Source organism: Culex quinquefasciatus, chromosome 1 (assembly GCF_015732765.1).
Source record: "Culex quinquefasciatus strain JHB chromosome 1, VPISU_Cqui_1.0_pri_paternal, whole genome shotgun sequence".
NCBI classification, from domain to species: Eukaryota; Metazoa; Arthropoda; class Insecta; order Diptera; family Culicidae; genus Culex; species Culex quinquefasciatus.
In genome coordinates this window covers 86,243,424-86,267,024 of record NC_051861.1, presented here as the reverse complement: position 1 = coordinate 86,267,024, position 23,601 = coordinate 86,243,424, and the positions used below count along the sequence as shown (strand labels likewise).

General features: G+C 36.7%; 1 protein-coding gene across 3 annotated transcripts in view; it reads left to right on the top strand.

Moving 5' to 3' along the window:
• Positions 1–23,601, top strand: part of LOC6046975 (dopamine receptor 2) — a 246,095-nt gene that overhangs the window by 178,401 nt on the left and 44,093 nt on the right. Inside the window, exons 4-5 of one of the 3 annotated variants that reach the window (XR_005279073.1) lie at positions 3,470–3,817; positions 3,946–4,086. The exons of 1 other annotated variant lie outside the window; for it this stretch is intronic. Coding sequence is in view for 1 of the 2 variants with exons in the window: in XM_038266819.1 (XP_038122747.1) it covers positions 3,470–3,559 (90 nt within the window). In the remaining variant the exon portion in view is untranslated. Of the gene's footprint in view, positions 1–3,469; positions 4,087–23,601 lie in introns of those variants that run through there. One more of the 3 variants, XM_038266819.1, reaches the window with a different exon arrangement.

Below are 23,601 nucleotides of genomic sequence, written 5' to 3'. Positions count from 1 at the left end.
TTTATCTAGAAAAATTCTTACAGAAAGCGCTAATAGCAAAAGCTAACCAAATGAAATTTTAAAATACCATCAACCGGGATGACATTGACAGGATTTCATTTTATTTTTCAAATACAGTCCAGACTCGATTACCCGAGGGTTTGTATGGGACTGCGGATAATCGAATCACGATTTTTTTCTTTTTCATGTTTTAAACAATTGTTAAGAGTCTCGGTTTTAAAAATTCTTGATTACTTTAGCGTTGAGCTCGACAATTAAAAATTAGACAGCTAAATTTTTTTGTGATTTGATTACCCTATGTGAAATTTTTTCCGAGGCATTCTGATAATCGAGTCTGGACTGTAGAACTCAAGCGGAAATACTTGTCTCAAAATTTAAATTTTTAAGATCTGAACTGGGCTAGGCCACGCAATATTCATGTACGGTTTGAAAAAAAAGTTTTTTTTTTCAATATTGCCTAAAAATTAAAATGTTGAATATTGATATATTTTAGTGTGTTTCTTACCAATTTCCTTCTAAAAGATTGCAAATCAAATAAATATCGTCAAATTGATATTTAGTATCGCTACTTTTGCATACATCCATAAATAAAATTTAAATGTTTGTTTTACTAAGTTGAGATAAACTGTATAAAAAATCAAAAATTTATGATTTTTTTAAATAATTTGAACACATTTTATCAAAAATCGAAACAATAAGCAAATATTTATTTCAATGAAAATGTAAATTTATTTATAAGCTGAAAAGTCAATTCAACCATCTGAATTCTACAAACTTTTAAATAAATTCATATCTTTACTCCCCATTCCCTTTCCCATGAAGCATATTTGTACGATTTTCGATAAGTCAGTTTTATCAGTGTTTGTATCTTTTTTCATCTTTGGCCTGGCAACCCTGGTTTATAGTGTAAAATTGTCTTAATAATCCAAAAATGCAATCCTTTTAATGATACGAACTCATTTAATCTTGATTATGTAATCATAATTATAGTTAACTAACATTTAAAGGTTTTTTAAGCTACACAGGCCTGCCCAACGCCCTTAAAGCCATTTCATCCGGCCCGCGACGGCTTTTCAAAATAGTTCTATGACCGGCCCTCAACTCAAGGCTGTTCATGAAATATTCAACTAATAAAATAAGTGTACAAATTAAAAATAACTGTTTTAACTAAAATTGAATAAGAAACATTCTCTTTGTTTTGTTTTTTTTTTTTGCTTTTGCAATAAAATGTTGCTGATTCAACCTGTTATTTGAATTTTGCCCTTTCTTTTTTAAAATCTAACATTCTTTTTAATTGAAATTAATTCTTGTAATTTTTATATTAAATATTAAACTGAAAAATGGCGCAGGAAAACTTAATTATCCAATTCGTTGAAATGTAAAATATATATACAAAATAGATTTTTTGTCAAAAAATGTATAAAAAAGACACCAAATTTTAACTTCTTTCAGTTTTTACTGTGTTTACTACAAATTGATGCTTTTCTGTTTTGAAGAACATGATTCATTTTTTTTTTTAATAAATGAGATAGCAAAAAAAATTAATTTTGAAGAACAACTTTCAAAAAACAAATTATTCATGCTGAAAAGAAAGATCACTGCAAATATTTTTCATTTTTGAACAAAAAAAGCAAAACGAATAAATTTCAATAATAAACTGAAATTTGAAAAATAACGAATTTTAAACTATTGAATATGCATTTTTCAACATTTTTCAAATTTGGAGTATGTTTAAAACCATTTCGAAATATTTTGTTATAAATTTGAACAAAAACGTAAAAAGTGTTTTTTTTTTGTAAGGAGAGATTTGAATCCATATCTAGTTTTAATAAATTTTATCATGCCTCATTAATTTTTGAAACATATTGTTCTGTTGAAGAAATTAAGCTTTTAACAAATTTGCAACGACCAAGGAATTTTTTGATACTTTTTTATAGTCAATGATAATAAAACACATGTTTTACAGTTATTTTTGTTTTTTTTTTCCTAAAACCAAGAATCATATTTGCAATACTAGTTTATTTATTTGTTTTCTTAAAAAGAACCTGTTCAAAATTATATTATGAAAAAATATTGTCTTTTTACAACTTTTGTCAAACATTATTTCCGGCCCGCCACTACTTCTGAAAAATTAGATCAGGCCCGCAGGGCCAATAGGTTGGGCACCCCTGAGCTACAAAGTTAACATGTGGAACTTGTGAATTTGCATCAGTTTCTGGTGCATTTTCATCAGGTTCACATTTAAAAAAAATCCCAAATAAAATTACTCAACATCCGTTTACATTTAATTCTTATTTTTCATTTTGTAAAAAAATCTTCAACCTATCAATGACACGGATTACGATACTTTAAAAGAGCAAGTCCATGATAAAAGATTGTGCAAAATACAATGTTCACTTCATTTATCCAAAATGACCAAATTACCCCACGAAAGGTGCCCAAATTGCCTTGAAAAGATTCAAAGGAGGAACTCTAAACTTCATTGTTTCACTATATTGACCATAAAAACAATCATCGTAAACAAAATGTTTTGAGGAAACGGCATTATTTTTTAGGGCTGATGTTTAGCAAAGTAGATTGTAAGTATTTGAAAAAAAACATTCTAGATTATTTCTGTTAAATATTTAATCATGTTATGTTTAAACCTGTGCAAAATTCAACCAAAAATTGTTACTAACCAATTATTAAAACTGAACTTGAAACTCGACAAAAATTTGCAACTACGCGAATAATCGAATATTGAATACACCCCTCAACTGCACTCAACCAAATTGAAACTGTAAATCTCAACCTTTTCAACTCTCACTTCCAAAACCATCAAATGTCAAGCATGTCTGTGTGTGTGTGTTCAACAACTCTTCACAACTCCCATCGAAGTTGACTTTTCCACCTCCCCAATTCGGCACTTTTGAGTTTACTTCCGAAAAACCAGCATAAAACATCTTTCCAAGTCTTCGCCCTAGTACATGTACTGCATCCTGTGCCTCCACCCTGTATGTCTCAAGAAATGCACAAATCGCACCAAAAGAAAAGTACAACCACAAAGATGTAACAATAGAGCCCACACCAAAGCTGAAATCACGTTTCGCACAAGCACACACACAAACACACCCACAAAACCCCCGGCAAGTTCCGATCACGTGGGCCATTTCGCCGAAAATCCACTCTAGCCCTGAACCTGAATTGATCAACTTTTCCAGGGGTGAGGAACCTGTGCAAAGGAGGTGAAATCGTCGTTCAAATTGCGTTTCGTACGATGGGGAGGAACTGTCAAAATGACCAAGGTTATTTTGACAGTTCTGCTTCATCGAAAGGAATCTTTTGCGTGAGATTTCGCTTCCTTCTTCCAAACTTTCCCTTCCGGCACACTGCTACATTGTTGACTTTGGCATTTCTTTTTCTTACCTTTTCTCTTCCTTTCTCGGCCAAAATTCGCGCCCAAATCTGCCACGCTTCTCTAACGCGGCAGAGATTTGCCTCCAGACGGTGCTACTCGACGTGTTCCCTGCACGGAATCCAGCAGGTGCGCCAGAACTCGTGCGAGCAGACGTACATTTAGTCTGCGGCGCGGCGTGGGTGCTCCCAGGGTCGCCGGAACCGCCCCCGGCGCCCCAGCAGCACCGGTTCTCCGCCGCAGCAGCCGCACTCTACGTCCGTTCCGGTTCCCGTCGTGGCCCTTCCCGGACTGCTCGTGGCCGTCGCCGTCGGGACGTCCCAGCGGAGCCGGCAGCAGTTTCCACCCGAAGAACCGCTGTAGCCGGTGTACGTGTGACTTTGTGGCCGGAGGCCACGTGGTTCGACGGTTCAATTTTTTGAGGTTAGGAGCTCCATTCCGCGTGACCTCCGATAATCCGAATCAATTTCGTTGGCAGCTCACTGTCAACACACAAACACCTCTGTCGTTATCACCGATACTCTTTCTCCATTCTGTGCATACACAAAAAGGGCTAGTACGATCATCCCCCGCATCTGGCAGGAGTGGCGCTGCAGTTTCACAAAACGCAACGGGAGCAAGAGAGAGAGAGAGCGAGTTGAGTGAACAGGGCGTGCTAAGCCGATAAGAAAACTTAATTTTAAATCCAAAAGGTACGTACAAAACACCCACGTGGCATAGGAATAGCATTCACGTTGCATCGACGAGGATTTGTGGCACACAGATAAACAGACGTAGTTGCTAACGATGATGACATAACCTCACACATTTTGACAGTTTGAAAGATCACCATTTTTTAACACCCTAAAAAGACGCCATTTTAAGCATGTAAATTGTTCCATCGGATTGACGTTTCGGCACTCATAAGTGCTTTCATCGGGAAGGAATATTTCATTCCATTTTTATTTCAAAAACATTTTCCACTTGTCTTTGGTCAACAGTACTGCCGTACTGCTGCTGGTACAGATGTGTATTTCCAAACAGTAAAGTTTTTCCATTGAAGAGCAATATTTTCATTGATTGGTTGTACGTGTGAGCGGAACGGAACGACAGCGAATGAACGAGCGATCAATTCGTTTTCATCGAAGCACCACGCACACCGGCAATGTATTAAATAAATTTAAAAGTTAGTTGTTTTGTTGTGCCGAGTCCGTTGAAACGGGAAAGCTGACGGCTTAGTGATGCCGTTACAAAGAGGTTTGTTTATTGAGTTGTGCGTTTGGTTCTAATCAATTTCAAAACACACTAGATGAAAATAGAGTTTAACTTTAAATTAAATTTTCATTGCATTCAAATAGCTCAAATCGTCACCGTCGTGCTAGCTTGTCGTACGTGCATTTTGGGCCAAATTGAGTTAAGAACACCATTATGTGAAGCTTACAATGTCTCACTTTTTGACCTTCACAAATCCCCATATGAAAGAAGTTTTAATGTTATCGTGCTATCTTGACACAGCCTGGAAATTGATGTAAGTGCAACAATTGGCCAAAGTGATTTCAGGTCAGAACGCGTTTGACACACGTACATGCCCGATAACCGTAAACATTTTCAATTATAAATCGGGACTAACTAATTTAACCAAACTTCGGGGCAATCCACAGAATGGCCAACCAAACAAAACGTTTTTGTTATTGTTTACATTGCGTGCTCTCCTTATTGTTTATTCAAGGTCAAACATAAAAACGCGTTTATCTCGGAACGTCAAAAAGCGACGTTCGACAGGATAGCACGACTGCGTTGATTTGAGCTTCAAATTTGGCCCGCTATCCAAAAACTTTGGGCACACAGAAGTCCACCTAGAAAAAAAATCATGGTAATATTACATCTGGGAAGGGGTACATCTTTTATGTCGGAAAAAATGTGTGATTTTCCCTCTGAAAATGTGTATTTTTACCACTTTACTGTGTGATGTCGCTTTTTAAGTCTAAATTACTGTGTAATGTCGCTTTTTAAGTCTAAATTGAGGTAAAATTACATCATAAAAGTGGTAAAATTCAAGCTTCCGAAATTACACCTTCCAAATTTACACAATTTTCTACTGTGCAGCAGTATGAAATGAAATTCTATGTAATTTTACACCCTGAAATATGTAGCCCAGCAGAATGGGAAACCTCATATAAGCGTTTTCCATTAATATTCTTCATCGGTCTGATGGCCCAGCGGCATCTTGATGGATCAGGAGCAAATTTCTAAACTAGATATTTTAGAAACCGTAGTTATTTTTAAATATCGCGCATAATTCTATTATTTTAAACTTGCTGTAAAAATCGTTTTCAAAACTCTCGCTTACTTTTTCAAGAAGTCCTACACAAAAAGTTAAAGAACGAGAGGATAGTCCTCACGAAAAGAAACGTGAGAAAAGTGCTATTTTGCGAGAGTATAGTCCTCTCGCATGTTCATTCGATCATTGGAACAGTTCATCCTATTGAGTGGCTTATATGGCCAAATGACCGCCACTTAGCCACCGAACTATGGTGGCCCATACGGCAAAGGCACGGTTCAATATGCCGAAGGTCTTGGGCTCGAGTCTCGGTGCCGTTACGTTTTTTTTTTGACAGATGAACTTTTTTTGAAGATGAACCCATGATTAAAAGACTATCGGTAATTTCGGGATTTATCCTCTCCGTCCGCACACAGTACAATTTTACTACCGAATCGTGTTCTTTGTCCTCTCGTATGCCGATGCCCAGTTCTGGGTGTATGTACAATGGAAACCCACGGCGCATTGATTGTTTTGAAAAAGTAATCTAGAACTTCGTGCAACTTTTGAAAAGTAGACCTTGTTTATTAGATATTAAATTTTAAAACAAACCAATGCAAAATGCAGGACAGTGCGAGACCGGTTGCAACTTTTTTTGTGTTTAAAAAAATGTACTTGGAGTGTATAATATTAAGTTTCTTTTTAGACGAAGATTACAAAATATAATATTTTTTTCAAATTTATAGTTTACAAATTTACACAGTAAAAAAACTAATGGTAAAATAGCATGCAAAAGCATGCACGTCACATGCTTTTGCATGCTATTTTACCATTATTTTTTTTACTGTGTAAATTTGTAAACTATAAATTTGAAAAAAATATTATATTTTGTAATCTTTCCTCAAGCACCAGTTGGTGGTAGTGACTTATAGAAAATTTGCAAAATATTTTCAAACTCCTAGATTATCTAACATTTAACGTTGACAGTATATCATTTTTTTTTGTTGGTATTTCATATGTTTTAAGGCTTCCTCAAAACATTGTTAAATTCTATGATAATATATTGTCATTTAGTTTAACCAAAATTTTGCAAAATTAAGATTAAATCAGCTCTATGTAGAGTTTCCAATGTTATATACACTTTTATACTAAGCAATATGTAAACTATGTGAAAAATTAGATGCCGAAACTGGTACATTTTGAAAACTTCAGTCATACACAAATGCCTATTTTATATTGCTAAAACATCAATCTTATCCTAAATCTCTCTTTGAGTATAATTGGTCAAAATCGCAAAAAATACTGAGTTATTCTGAAAAATCTACATAAATCTCAAATAAAAGTGCCTTTGCACGAATTCAAAATAAAGTTCTTTCCCATCATCAAATCTATCCTCCTGGGACGCTCACTTAAATAAACACTTCATCCTCTCACACCCAGGCTCCATCAAATGGTATACACATAATCTCATCTTACCTTCACGTTCTCATGGAACTGTCCAGCAAAACGCCCCATCGTTATACACCCAAACGACAAGCCTCTGACATCCGTTGTGACTGTCAAACCATATCACTAACTGACATCTCAGTTCTGTCAACAAAGCACGTCGCGCAGTTTCCGCTGGATGTTCAGTCATATTCTTGTCTCTGACTTGCCTCCATATTTTGAGTGTAGCTATCGTTCAAAAAGTGATTTCCTTCACTTCCCGGACCGTTTTACGGAGTCCCTCCCCTGCTATTAATTCCTGGCCACAGCACACGACCGTGCCGCCATTCTAACGTCTCTCACGAGCCTAAATGACCCCCGAGAAGGTGTAGTACGAAGATGGGGAAGGTTAGGATGGAAAATAGACTGCTGAAAGCTATCATCGTATACATTGCTTCTAGGTGTAAGTGCTTCCACCAGCACCGTCGTCCAGGTTGATGGGTTTTGGGGCGAAAATTGGTTGATGTTGTATTAATTTGTTTAGATTACAATTTCGGGCCGGGATTGGTTTTCTGGGCGGGCGGGCTGGTCATTGGATATCGATACATCGGTCGAATAGGTATTATATGTATATGTGATATCGGAAAAGGGTTGCTCGATTAAGGTGTTCAATTTTCGGACATGGTTGTGCTGACAAGGGAACACGAGATAGCGATACTCTTGGTTATGGATATCGATTTTGTGCGCTGGAACGTGGCCAAATTCGAGGAAGTGGTGGATCGGGATGGTTCATCAGTTTAAACGTAATAAAAAAAACTTTAGATGTATAATTTAAGAGAGTTTTCAAAAGTTCGAGAACTTCCTGAAACCAATCAGTTTTCAAACAGGTCAACTGACCGGAATCGCTCAATCTTGTCTCCATGGAGCGACATGAGGTGGTAGTCGACTCCACCTCGTCCACACAAACGTTGTGGACATAACTCCCGGTCCCGGTTTGAAAGATTCGTACAGAATTGATAGCAATCCTTAACTGCGAGCAATGGTTACAGTTCACGTGGCGACCCATGAAACCGTTGAACTATTTAATATTTTAAACAATAATATTAAAAATAATCGTAATGTAAAATAATTATTGAATATTTTTTTCAAAAAGTAATATCGCCTCATGATTTGGCAACACAGTCCTGGTTAATGAAAAATTATTGAAATTTAAGAATCTCTTCAAGACCAGTTGTAAAATAAAGAGCAAATCTAGAAGGTTTTTTTTCAAGGGTTTCCAGCATCAAGGATTACTGACCAGTTTAAATGGAATTACAGTCGACTCTCTGGCTGTCGATCTTCTCGATATCAATATTGCTCCATCTATCGATGAATTCTTCAGTCCCTTCAAACTGCATACTTCGATTGGCTTTATTCCTCAATATTTTCTCTTGCTTGAAGGATCTCTTCCTCGACGGTCCCTTGGATTCTGTTTGCTTTAAAAATCTCTTCCGGTTTTCAATATTGTCACTATCTCATGGCTTGCATAGACATTTTTCTTTGCGAAACGAAGCTTTGAAGGGTGTTTGACATTAGTTTGTTTTTGTTTGCTGGACGTTGCCATGATTCTCTCCCATAGCTGGGTACCAAGAAAAACATATTTTCAATCGAGTCTTCATTTTGCATCGTTCTGTAAACTGATGATTCTCTTCCTCGACGGTCCCTTGGATATTGACAACCAGAGAGTAGACTGTACCAGGATTACTTGCAATATGCCACGGATTACTTTGATTTCCCAGAATTACTTGGGATTACCAGAAACCACGCAGAATTGCTAAATTTTATAAAAATAACTTGGAATTACTGCCTAGCTTCTAGCATATTGAGAAAAGTCTTTGGAATGGGATCGACTGACAGCTGTCAAACGCTCAAAACCACGTGCTTGGCAATAGTGCGTCCATATCGGGAATTCCCGGCACAAAATTCCCGGGATTTTTTCAAAAACCGTGATTTCCCGAATCCCGAGAATGTTTATATTTTGTACGGGGAATTCCCGGAATTAAACAAAAATCTAATTTTGGCCTGGAAATTTCCGGGAAACTCAAAATTCGGGAAAATTGGACGATCTACTCGGAAATCATTGAGAAAATTGGGTAAATATCAACATCAGTTTGACAACTGATTCTGGCATTTGAGTGCATTTGAAATTCAAAGCACAACAAAGAACAAAAAAATCTTTAAGGCTATCTAAAAACTGCTATCCTTGTTTAGATTGATATTAATAGTATTGAGCTAATAGTATGATTTCAAAGCATGAAAAACATAACAGATACAAAAAAACATTGATTTCCTGACGTTTTCAAAAATTTCCCGGGAATAAAAAAATATATTTTTTCCCTTTTCCGAGAAACTCAAAACCTGGGAAAATTGGGCACCCTACTTGGAAATCATCGAATAATGGGTAAATATCAACATCAGTTTGACAACTGATTTTGACGTTTGAGTGCTTTTTCATCCCAACACATTTGAATTAGAGAGCATCCAAATTCATCCAGCATTCATTCCGAATCCGCTCTGTACTTCTTACAACCATAAAAGGCATCAAGCATGAGTGAAATGCATTCTGCCGATTTCCCTTTAAATAATTACTAGTAGGGGAACAGCATCTAATCCCAGCGTGCCTCTAATGTTGCCATATCAGGTCTTTGACGTTCAATTACAGCTTATTAAAAGCGCTTTCAACTGAAATCGTGGGATTAATAGCTCAATAGGAAGTGATCAAGCAAGTTTCTATAAAAAGTTTTGCTAAATAAGTTATTTAAATAATGAAAATCAGCAAATTGGATGGAATTAGAAAAGAGCGCTTAACCTGTCAAACATACCAAAATGTCCCCTAGTTACTTGAATTAGTGAGAAATACAATAAATTACTGAGTAACTATGTAATTACACGAATTACTACCGAATTAAAGGGTAATTCTAGAATTACAAGAATTACTGCAGAATTGCGGAGCTATACTGGAATTACTGAATAACTTACTCAGAATCCGAATGATCCCGTACTAGCTATGTATAACCTTGGTTTCTTACAAGAAAATTAATAGGCAATAAATAGAATCATAAAAGGTTTACCGAAATTATCTTTTCAACAGTTATTTTTTAATATTTTATTATTTTCTGAAGTATGTTTTCACAAAAAAGAATCCTAAAGTTCCCAGAATTACTGGGAATATCAGAAATTACCAGGATTACTCTGGAATTACTCAGTAAATCCGGAATTACAGAATTACTTGCTTAAGTTCCAAGTAATTCCGGATTAGTGGCCAGTCTGACACGATGCTGGAAACCCCTTGGTTTTTTTAACAGATGGTTCAAGCTAGAAATCTTGCAATTCGTTAAGCGAACTCTCGAAATTTCTGAGCGTTTTTTCTCGAATCACTGAGTTGATTTACGAGTACTGTGATATCTCGAAATTGAATAGATCAAATTGGCTGAAATTTGGGGTAAAAATCTCAATATCGTGTGCATAACGAAGCCCAATTTTGAAGTTTTGTTTTCTTTTTGAATACAAAAATCTAAAAGTGACGATTTTTTAGATGAAAATTGAGCAATTCTCTACGAAATCGGTTTTTTGTGCAATTTTAGTTTATGTGTTTTTTAATCCGGCTGAAACTTTTTTGGTGCCTTCGGTATGCCCAAAGAAGCCATTCTGCATCATTAGTTTGTCCATATGTCCATATTTTTCATACAAAATTGGCAGCTGACCATATAAAAATTATGTATGAATTATTTGATCGATTTGGAGTCTTCGGCGAAGTTGTAGGTATGGATAAGGACTACACTGAAAAAAATGGTACCGTAAAACGGGGTGAACTTGATAGCCGGGGTAACTTTGACAGGTTCTCGATTTTTCCGCAAAATGAAGAGTACAATTAAAATACGTAAGGAATGGTTTAGAATCATACTGACCGTGGTAGAGAAGTGTTCAAAGTACCACGAGAAGAACTTTTCATAAAATTTTGTATAGTTTAAAAAGTTAGTTAACTATAGTTAAGAAAATGTTGATGAAAGTCATTATTTTAAACTACTCAAAGTGTCATGATTTTTTCAATGAAAATGATTTTGAATCGGAAAACGGAATGCATTTTCGGATTCTTTGGACAATTTACCACTAGGAGAAGGTTAAAAAAGTTTGTAAATAATAAATAATATGTGTTTTTAAAACACAATTAAAAAAATCTCCACATTTATAGGCAATCTCAGTTGAATAAATTTCATGTAAAATGTGAAAACTTGTGATTTGTGCTTCAGTGTACAATGCAATATAAATCGATAATTTTATAAACAAAACTAGTTTTAACAAATTTCAAGTAAAATTCCGACTTTTTAACAATTTTACCTAAAATTTATATGTAGTTTGCTAAAACGCTTATACACTTAGTTAACTAAATATAAACTTTGATTTTTTTGCTTAAAAACTATATCAGCTACTTTAGTGATGGTACATTTAGCGTACAAATAAAATTTGAACATCTTAAATATGATTTTGACAAGAAAACTATGACTATCAAAGTCACCTCGGAATTTCAACCAAGAATTTTTAACGTAACTATTTTTCTAACACTATTGCAAAAACTTTTTTTCCGAAATAATGCATGGACTTTGTGTGGCCTACACCAGTACATGTTTTAAAAATAATAATCTTGAGAAAAACCTTACCTGTTGGAAAATCTTACAAAAACAAATTGAAATCCTATCAAAGTCGGCACGGTACACGGCAAAACAATTTTTGATGATTTTTAATTTTACTAAAATATTTCAGAAAAGTGTCCATGTGGTTTTTAGATGGTCCCGTAACTTTATTGAAAATAGTCGCAGTTATTATTTTTTAAATTAGTGATGATTGCTCACTTTTTGAAAAGCTGAAAAAAATCTCTATATTTTGCTTTATTGAACTTTGTTGATACGACCCTTAGTTGCTGAGATATTGCCATGCAAATACTTAAAAACAGGAAAATTGATGTTTTCTAATTCTCATCCAAACAACCCACTATTTTCTAAATTTGATATCTTAGCAACTAATTTGTATGGAAAATTATAAGGACAAACTAATGGGCATACCGAAGGAACCAAAAAAGTTTCAGCCGGATAAATAAAAAAACAAAAAAAATCGAATGAACAAATTTTCAGAGAAATACTCAATTATAAAAAGAATTAAATCGGCCTTCGAGTCTTCACCAAAATTGGGTCGAATTATTTCAGCAAGGATATAACCAGATGTCTTAAACTTATCTTTTTAATACCCAAGTAACATTTTTTTTTCAGGATTTCTACAAGAGCTCTTCAAGATAGCTACAGCATAGCAGTTTGGACCGCGGTAGGATAAAATGCTCTTTAAAACTTCTTCAGGAGTGTGGAAGAGTAGAAGTTTTAAAGAGCATTTTATCCTACCGCGGTCCAAACTGCTATGCTGTAGCTATCTTATAGAGCTCTTGTAGAACTCCTGGAAAAAATGTTACTTGGGATAGTTAAAAATGTATAGCTTAATGCTCAGCAAACAGATCTAAAAACTTGCAGTGTTTGCTCAAACTAATCCTTGATTTTTTTCCGATTTACATGTTTGTAACACCAAAAAAAAATACAAAAAATGGAACATGGGATCGTCAAGTGACCAACTCCCCACTGCTCAAATGTTGACAGACCACACTATAACAGCCGGACAAACTGACAAAAGGCAATTGTCCTTTTTTTCATCGTTTCCCCGTTGTCGGTTCGCTCTCTTATCTAATTTGCCATTGAGGATGTTGTTTATTGTGTACCGCTTGGAGGAGTGATCTCGGTCTCCAAAATGGCTGTCATTCTCGGGTGGCCCCTCAATTAAGGCTGGCAACTTCCGAGCCGAGGGTGGTGGCGCCGCGGAAGAAAGGAACATTCAATTGGATAAGAAAAAAAAAGCCGGTTTAGATTGTGCTGGGTACCGTGAGACGGACTAGTTTTGGACAAGATCTCTGCGCAAATTTGTCGTTTTGGCCTTAAAAATAAACTTCTCAAAAGTTCCTCCCCTCAACTGTATCCTAAAACTAACCCTAAATCCAGCTTGTCGGAACGCAACAATCGAGCTATCGACTTTTTATCTCCCAGAGCCAATTCACCTCAATCCTTTTTGGAAAGCCACGCAGTGAGTGCCAACGCCGCCACATATAGTGCCAATTGTTGACAGCTGGTGGCGTCATCGAGTCAAATCCGGGGCAGTCCGTCGCGCCGCCTTTTGCCGGGCCGAGAATATGTACAATGTGGCCAGATTGGCAGCCCGAGATATCCTTTCTCTCTGGCTGGAGTTATACGATGCCATATAGGAGCGTCAGCTTCGAAAACACAAAGACTCTGATATTTATGAAAAGAGGCCACGGCGAGTGCTTCGGAATAAGTCCAACTTCAATTACGGTTTAGGACTGTGGGCTTTTTGGAATTGATATTTGTTTGTATCAAATAAACTTTTGACCATAACTTCCGTGAGCTGGAACCTAGTGTGTAGCTTGGATGACTCTATTTCTTCGGGACTCAAACTATGCTCTAGCGAGCAATGCCACAGGAAAAATGAGAAAATTCAATTTATATTATGAGGATCATCTTGTTGAGTAGTGTGAGTGTGTGTTTGTGCGCGTATTTATTTATTAAAGAATTCATTACGTTGCTCGCACATAACATCAGCAACTGAACAGGAAGCTTCATGGTCTGAAAACATTGAATCAGGCTTTGAACAACGGTAATTCTCCGCCAACTCACATGAAATCGGGAAAAGTTTACCCGAATCCTCTTCGATTTGCGTGAAACTTTGTCCTAAGGGGTAACTTTTGTCCCTGATCACGAATCCGAGGTCCGTTTTTTGATATCTCGTGAAGTAGGGATGGTACAACCCCTTCCATTTTTGAACATGCGATAAAAGAGGTGTTTTTCAGTAATTTGCAGCCGCAAACGGTGATGAGATAGAAATTTGGTGTCAAACGAACTTTTATGTAAAATTGTACGCCCTTTTCGATGGCGTACTCAGAATTCCGAAAAAACGTATTTTTCATCGAAAAAACACTAAATAAGTTTTAAAAACTGTGCCATTTTCCGTAACTCGACTGTAAATTTTTTTGGAACATGTCATTTTATGGGAAATTTGATGTACTTTTCGAATCTACATTGATCCAGAAGGGTAATTTTTTCATTTAAAATAAAAATTTTCATTTTAAAATTTCGTGTTTTTTTCTAACCTTGCAGGGTTATTTTTTAAAGTATACACCCAAAGGAAAAATATATCTCAAAATCTACAACAGTGGATTTGCTGCAGAAAATGTCACATTTTATAACATTTTTTTGCAGCAAGCCCCTAGATCATAGGGACGTGGCGTTACATCATGCTGCCACCTGGTTTTTTGAGATGCAAAAGTGGAAAAGTGCTGAGTCATCGTCTGAAAATAGACGGCGTCCTATCGCGCCCAGCAAAATTAAGTCGATAAAGTAGTCGGTTTCGATGAGAAAAAGTGGAAAACGTGGTCTAAAAAAAGCGACGCCTTCCCCCTATTTTTGCACGCGTGTAAACATTTCAGCGATCTGCAGTTCTCACCAACACATATAATGCTGGCCCGTCCCCGAGCAACACTCCAAAGAGAAGCATATGTTGGTGCTCTTTCAGTCGCTTTTCATCAAGCGTCCATGGCGTGGTGGTAGCGTGTCGGATCAATAACCAAGAAGTTGATGGTTCAATCCTCGTTCTGTTACGGGTTTTTTTAGTGAAATACAACCAAAAATCCGTCGGTAATGTCGATAATTGTCGGTAACGGGCAAAAATGTCATACCCCTATATCGCAAGAAATGCATGAGGACAGTTTTCATGCAGATTCTGATATACTTTCATGCTACCATGCATCACAATCATGCGACCGCCGTTTGGGTGTAACAATGTTCTACAAAGTTGTAGAGCCAGACATGTGTGTAAAAAACTCATAAACATAATTCCACTGAAAAACATAACAAGTATTACGAAAACGTGGATTTAATGACTGTTTAAAAAATCCAGAAAATTTCAAAAATATTTGTCTCGCTTCCCGGAAAATTAAAAACGCGAGAAAATTTTACATCCTATTTGTAACTGATCCAGCAATCCATATCTATCCATAAACCACGTGGACACTTTTTAGTGGTTGTCCACGCTCTAATCTAATCTAATCTAATCTAATCTAATCGAACACAAGCGCAGCCAGTCCGAAGAAAGCATCCTGGAAGAGCTTGTGTCGTTTTGTGGGCCCAGTGGGCCTAAGATGGCGACCTTCGATATAATCTAGCCAAACTTTTAAAAATGGCGAATAGTTTAAATAAAGTTTTTGCCTGATTTTGGTTTAAAACGACAAAATAAGCATTCTGGAAACATTTTCTTTAAAAACTTGTTTAGAGTTAAGCCACGTTCAAATATTAGTCTAGAACAGTTGAAGTGAGCGTGCCGCAAAAGCCGTCACAAAAAAAAATTCTAAACAAATTTTGAGTTTCGTATTTGATAGGCGGACTCTGACGAGGCCCACTTTCCATCTGTCGGTGAATACGCGCAACTCACAAAAACTGTCATCTTAGGGTCCGGTTGGCCCCAAGTCCTTTCTTGTCAATATTAATGATTGCATTACATCCGAGTAACCCCGAACATGTATTGCAAAAAATTAAAGCGGCCAGGCCTACTGCGTTGCATTATCCGCAGAGACAGATTCTGAGAACGGATCACATTTCACAGAATCAACAGGGGAGGAAGGATGCGTGGACATACCGTATCAAACGCTCCGAATTGGTGGTTGTCCACGCTCCATACAAACAAGCTTTTTCTGTACCGCCAATAGGGCTATCCCATGAAATCAAAGATTGACCCATAACCAGGCTAAATTCCAAATTTGAGCTTATTCTGACCACGTAGACCCATCCCACATTCATAGTTACAATATTTAAAAAAAAAACACAAATATCGGTTTGAGTACATTTATCGAACTTAAAGCACCATGCGTCTCCAGCAAAATGCAATTGTAACTCATTTCTATGGAGAAAGATAGTACTTATTTTAGATTTTTATTTTTCATTGAAAACTCTACTAATCGTTTCGGAGAAATGATTTTGGGACCATCAAAAAATCACGTGGACACTTTTTTGGAAATCTCGAATATAAAATTCACATTTTCGTAGTAACAGTTCAATAGGGCGAATCTGCTTTTGAAACAAGCAGTCTATCCCTTTTGCTCAAGTTACAGTTCACGTCAAGTAATAGGGGGATAGGCTGCTTGTTAAAAATCCCTGATTTGCCCTATTGAACTGTTACTACGGATTTAAAAAATGTTCATGTGTGTGATTTTAGTTTGTTTACAATGTTTGACTTAACTTTAAAGTTATTGAAATGTTTTCATTCAAAAGTTCCATTCTTCACAAATACCCCGCCAATAGCCACATAGTGCCAATGAGCCCAGATTAAGGTGCCAATTTAGTGCTACCGTAACGGCTTGACGAAGACGACAAGTTGTTTGCCATTCACACCCACACCACACCACTTCTCGTCACGTCATCCACAATGGGTTGATGCCGGTGTTTTCTTCGTCTTCACCCGCTAGTGTACGTGCCTTGTGGGAAAAATCATTAGCTGCTCTAGTTTGTTGCTTGAGGTAAACCTACTTATGTGTGTGAGTGTGTCGTCGAAGACCACCCCCATTGTTTGCAAATCGAATAGAGATTGGCAATTAAACGAGGACTTTTGCTTTAGTCTTCGATCGTTTTGTTGTCACGCTATTTGCGGCATAAGGTGAAGCTTACGTTCTTTTCTGAACTCCATTCAATCCGTAATGTGAAACGGTTTGTCATATGTGCGAGATTGGGGATTGATTTGCCGAACAACAATATAACTTGTTGTTTGCTATTGTTTGTATGACCTCTTGCGATACAAGCCAACGAGAAGTGGGTTTCGAGAACACACTCACTCATGTCCGGATTTGATTCATGGGTCAGTAATTTGTTTAACATTTTCCCTCCGTAGAAAGATTTCCGAATTAATCATTTTTCTTCGTAAAGGACTTGCTTCTTTTCGAGTACGAAACCATATTGTTGTTTTGTGGGGAAAGCCTGAAAGAAAGGCCCAGCAAAACCAACAAATCAAGGCTAATCTCACGGATTGTTAATGGCCCGCGGCGACGGCCGAACCGAACATATCTGCGAATGAGTAAGGGTATTTGTTTACCAGTGAGTAATGAGAGAGTGATTGATTAGGGTTTTTTGCAGCGGGCGAAATTTTGGTGCGTTTTTTGCGTGGTTAAATCTACTTAAGCTACAGAACTTTCTATGGAATGCTCTTGAAGATAAGTTTTGTTTCCTTTTGTTTTGAAATCGCATAATCGGCAATTCTCTACAATTTTGAAAACCAAGGGTTGAAGGCCTTATTGTTCACAAATAAGCATAAAGCAACATATATAAACTCGATCAACTAAACAACCACAACCCTTTTCTTCCCTCGAGACATCGGAACCGTGTGCAAATTACTTTATAGATGAATAAAAATGAATGGATAATGTATAATGATTATAGGCAGCTCTGCCACCTACCAATGTGGGCATGTGCTACTAATAGTATACATCTAGGCGGTTTTAACTTGCAAAAGGGAAGCAACAGGCTCCTGTGCCTAACTGTATACTGCTAGCCCTCTCCCAAGTGATATATCGGGGTCAGACGACCGGTGGACCGTAACTATACGGGGTAGTGAAAACAAGCGGTTTCTGCGAGAGACTTTGGAGTCTGCCGACGACGAAGAAGTGAACGAGAAAGTTTCATTTTGTGGTTACCCCAACTCACTGGCCCCGGTGTAAACATAGTTCGTGGGTCAAGTATAGCTTGTGTGGTAAAAACCCCGAGAACGGGAATAAATTTTGGCTGCGCTGTAAAACTTAGTCGAGGATGGGAAAATAAATTTTCCCAAAGTGTCACCGTTATCGGGGTCTGGTCTGAAGTTCCTGGGTCTGGGGGACGACGGCGAGGTGGCGCTTGAGTGAAAATATATATTAATCCTCGGCTGAGGGCTTAGCGTAAACATGGCTCACATAACAACAACATTAACAACAACAACAACATCGTTCTGGACGACATCATCATCATCGGTGGCAGCTAATGGCTTTCTGGCCAAAGCGGCCACCTTGACAGATTTAAGACCGGCGAGCGTAATGACATTTTTCAGGTACTCAAGTGGTGAGGCAGCTGGACAATTTGAATAGTCTGAACTGAGAAGGATCAGTCAATAATGGCGTAAGGTTTTTGTTTTATTTATATTGGCTATGCTTCCCGAGCAGGGGTAAATAACACGGGAATACCAAATTTTGGTATTTCTTGGGCAAATAACAGGGACCAAAATGTGCCCTTGCACAGCAAAAAATCCGATGGTAAAATCGCATGCAAAAGCATGCACATTAGGGTGTAATATGGTTGTATGGAAAAAAATAAAGTTGTCCAAATTTAGTGAGCACAGCACTACATTTCAGAGCATCCGAATATGAGTCCGGTTTTGATATAGCATGAAACGTGGATTTGATAAATATCAAAATCCAACAAAATGGTTTTCTCCATACAAATTTATATGGAAAATTAAATCGCTTTGCGCAATGTGAGGGCTAAACCAATCGGTCCCAAACTTTGGGGAGTTGTTGAGGACCCCAAAAGGTTCTGAAAAAGTGCTGTGCTGGAAAATCGATTTTGATATTACACCCTAATGCACATCACCTTCGTCAAAATAAACACTCAATATTACACAATGCATGTGCAATTTTTGCAAACACAAAAAAAAGTTGCAACCGACGGGATTCAAACCCAGCACCAACAGTAAGGACTGGCGCCTTAGCCCTCTCGGCCATCAGACCGATGAAAAGCTGTGAAGATAAACGCATATATGAGCTTGAAATTTCGGTCAAGTAGGTTTCCCATACTGATGGGTTACATATTTCAGGATGTAAAATCACATAAAATTGCATAAAATAATGCAATATTTATTTTACATCGAGGCCTTTTACACGCAGCTGGATTACTACTTTTTTAGCTGTGTGGTTGCCCAGTAACAGATTGTAAAATACCATAAAATCATACCAAAGTCTTGTATGTGGAAGTGCACAACAATACCAAACCATGTTATTCCAAGGGTAAAATAATACATACTTCAAAATAAAACCATTTCAATACCAAGTTGAGGTCTTCTGGATTTTTGAACATTGCTTGAATACCAAAACTTGGTATCGCCATGGTTTTATACACAGCTAAAAAAGTAGTTATCCAGCTGCTTGTAAAAAGGTCTGGGTGTAAAATAAATATTGCATTATTTTATGCAATTTTATGTGATTTTACACCCTGAAATATGTAACCCATCAGTATAGGAAACCTACTTGACCGAAATGTCAAGCTCATATATGAGCAATTCTCTACAAAATCGGTCTTTTTTCTTCAATTTTAATTTTTGTATTTTTTAATCCGGCTGAAACTTTTTTGGTGCCTTCGGTATGCCCAAAGAAGCCATTTTGCATCATTAGTTTGTCCATATAATTTTCCATACAAATTTGGCAGCTGTCCATACAAAATGATTTATGAAAATTCAAAAATCTGTATCTTTGAAGGAATTTTTGATCGATTTGGTGTCTTCGGCAAAGTTGTAGGTATGGAAACGACTACACTGGAAAAAATAATACACGGTAAAAAAATTTGGTGATTTTTATTTAACTTTTATCACTAAAACTTGATTTACAAAAAACACTATTTTTAATTTTTTATTTTTGATATGTTTTAGAAGACATAAAATGCCAACTTTTCAGAAATTTCCAGGTTGTGCAAAAATCACTGACCGAGTTATGAATTTTTAATCAATACTGATTTTTCAAAAATCGAAATTTTGGTCGTAAAAATTTTTCAACTTCATTTTTCGATGTAAATTCAAATTTGCAATCAAAAAGTACTTTACTAAAATTTTGATAAAGTGCACCGTTTTCAAGTTATAGCCATATTTAAGTGACTTTTTTGAAAATAGTCGCAGTTTTTCATTTTTTTAAATTAGTGCACATGTTTGCCCAGTTTTGAAAAAAATATTTTTGAAAAGCTGAGAAAATTCTCTATATTTTGCTTATTCGGACTATGTTGATACGACCTTTAGTTGCTGAGATATTGCAATGCAAAGGTTTAAAAACAGGAAAATTGATGTTTTCTAAGTTTCACCCAAACAACCCACCATTTTCTATCGTCAATATCTCAGCAACTAATGGTCCGATTTTCAATGTTAATATATGAAACAATTGTGAAATTTTCCGATCTTTTCGAAAAAAATATTTTTGGAATTTTCAAATCAAGACAAACATTTTAAAAGGGCGTAATATTGAATGTTTGGCCTTTGTGAAATGTTAGTCTTGATTTGAAAATTCCAAAAATATTTTTTTCGAAGAGATCGGAAAATTTCACAAATGTTTCATATATTAACATTGAAAATCGGACCATTAGTTGCTGAGATATTGACGATAGAAAATGGTGGGTTGTTTGGGTGAAACTTAGAAAACATCAATTTTCCTGTTTTTAAACCTTTGCATTGCAATATCTCAGCAACTAAAGGTCGTATCAACATAGTCCGAATAAGCAAAATATAGAGAATTTTCTCAGCTTTTCAAAAATATTTTTTTCAAAACTGGGCAAACATGTGCACTAATTTAAAAATGAAAACTGCGACTATTTTCAAAAAGTCACTTAAATATGGCTATAACTTGAAAACGGTGCACTTTATCAAAATTTCAGTAAAGTACTTTTGATTGCAAATTTGAATTTACATCGAAAATGAAGTTGAAAAATTTTTACGACCAAAATTTCGATTTTTGAAAAATCAGTATTGATTAAAATTCATAACTCGGTCAGTGATTTTGCACAACCTGAAATTTCTGAAAAGTTGGCATTTTATGCCTTCTAAAACATATCAAAAATAAAAAAATTAAAAATAGTGTTTTTTTGTAAATCAAGTTTTAGTGATAAAATTAAATAAAAATCACCAAATTTTACCGTGTATTATTTTTTTCCAGTGTAGTCCGTATCCATACCTACAACTTTGCCGAAGACACCAAATCGATCAAAAAATTCCTTCAAAAGATACAGATTTTTGAATTTTCATACATCATTTTTGTATGGACAGCTGCCGAATTTGTATGGAAAATTATATGGACAAACTAATGATGCAAAATGGCTTCTTTGGGCATACCGAAGGCACCAAAAAAGTTTCAGTCGGATTAAAAAATACAAAAAAAATCGAATGACCGAAATCCTAGAGAACTGCTCATATGCGTTTATCCTTTCAGCTTTTTATCGGTCTGATGGCCGAGTGGGCTTAGGTGCCAGCCCTTACACGGAGAAAAAAGAGTTCCCAAAATCGTGAATAAGCGTTCATGAAAATCGGAACCACGAGCAAAGTGTTCAAATTACATGGTACGTTTTTGGAAATCGTACCATGGGATTTGAACACTTTGTTTGTAGTTCCCATTTTCATGAACGCTTGTTCACGATTTTGGGAACTCTTTTTTCTCCGTGTACTGTTTATGCTGGGTTTGAATCCCGTCGGTTGCAACTTTTTTTGTGTTTGCAAAAATTGTACATGCATTGTGAAATATTTAGTGTTTATTTTCACGAAGGTGATGTGCATGCTTTTGCATGCGATTTTACCATCGGATTTTTTGCTGTGTATTTACACCCAAAGTTAAAGAACGAGGGGATAGTCCTCACGAAAAGAAACGTGAGGAAAGTGCTATATTGCGAGAGTATAGTTCTCTCGCGTGTTCATTCGTTCATTGGAACAGTTCATCCTATGAGTGGCTTATATGGACACATGACCGCCACTTAGTCACCGAACCGTGGTGGCCCATACGGCAAAGGCACGGTACAATATGCAGAAGGTCTTGGGTTCGAGTCTCGGTACCGGTACTTTTTTTTTTTTGATGGATGAACTTTTTTGGAAAATGAACCATGAGTAAAGTACTCTCGGTCCGTCCACACACAGTACCATTTTACTACCGAACCGTGCTCTTAATCCTCTCGTATGCCGATGCCCAGTTCTGGGTGTGGGTATTCCCGCGCCCTTGGAAAATCAGATTTTGGAATTCCTGTGGTCTTCCACATAAATGATTTTGGTATGATTTCATTGTATTTTACCGTCTATTACTGGGCAACCAAGAGCACATTTTGGTCACTGTTATTTGCACAAGTAATGCCAAAATTTGGTATTTTCATACCATTTTTAGTGCAGCAGTTGCAGTTAGTGAAAAAACGGAAATGATCCATATGCTACAGCCAAATCTACTCACCTGATGATTCCATGTTGTTCTTAGTGATATTCTTCACCACATCGAATGCATTTGTCATTGATGAACGGCCTGTGCTTGAAGTTCTTGAAGCCTCGCTTGAAGCTTCTGAAAAATAACAAGATTGTAAAAACTGGATTGAAACTTACCGAAATTCAATAATCTGTCGATTGACTCGTTTTCCACAGTATTTGGTTATCCCGACTTTGAGAAATTTCAACGATTAAAAAAACTTAGCGAGTATGTAAAAAAAAATAAAATCAGCTTTAAAATTTTTGGGTTTCAAGTTGTTTTAGCGCAAAATTAATTATCTCGTAAAAACTTATAAAAAATTTCCCATAGTTTCAGAGAAATTTGACTAAACACTCCAATACCAAAATGTGCCATCCTGACTTTTTTTCACAATTTCAAGTCATTGCTTTAGGGGGTATATCGGAAATGTTTAAAATCAAGTTTGAAATTTCCGGTTTTCAATGAAAGCATTGGCTTTGAGACATTAGTTTTTCATTATTTTGTCAAAATTGGTCAAAATTTTCCCATAGTTTCGGAGGAAATTGATAAAATACTGTAATACCAAAAGAATACCAAAATGTAGAGTCGAGTCGAGTCGAGTCGAGTCGAGTCGAGTCGAGTCGAGTCGAGTCGAGTCGAGTCGAGTCGAGTCGAGTCGAGTCGAGTCGAGTCGAGTCGAGTCGAGTCGAGTCGAGTCGAGTCGAGTCGAGTCGAGTCGAGTCGAGTCGAGTCGAGTCGAGTCGAGTCGAGTCGAGTCGAGTTGAGTTGAGTTGAGTTGAGTTGAGTTGAGTTGAGTTGAGTTGAGTTGAGTTGAGTTGAGTTGAGTTGAGTTGAGTTGAGTTGAGTTGAGTTGAGTTGAGTTGAGTTGAGTTGAGTTGAGTTGAGTTGAGTTGAGTTGAGTTGAGTTGAGTTGAGTTGAGTTGAGTTGAGTTGAGTTGAGTTGGAGTTGAGTTGAGTTGAGTTGAGTTGGAGTTGAGTTGGAGTTGAGTTGAGTTGGAGTTGAGTTGAGTTGAGTTGAGTTGAGTTGAGTTGAGTTGAGTTGAGTTGAGGAGTTGAGTTGAGTTGAGTTGAGTTGAGTTGAGTTGAGTTGGTTGAGTTGAGTTGAGTTGAGTTGAGTTGAGTTGGAGTTGAGTTGAGTTGGAGTTGAGTTGGAGTTGAGTTGAGTTGAGTTGAGTTGAGTTGAGTTGAGTTGAG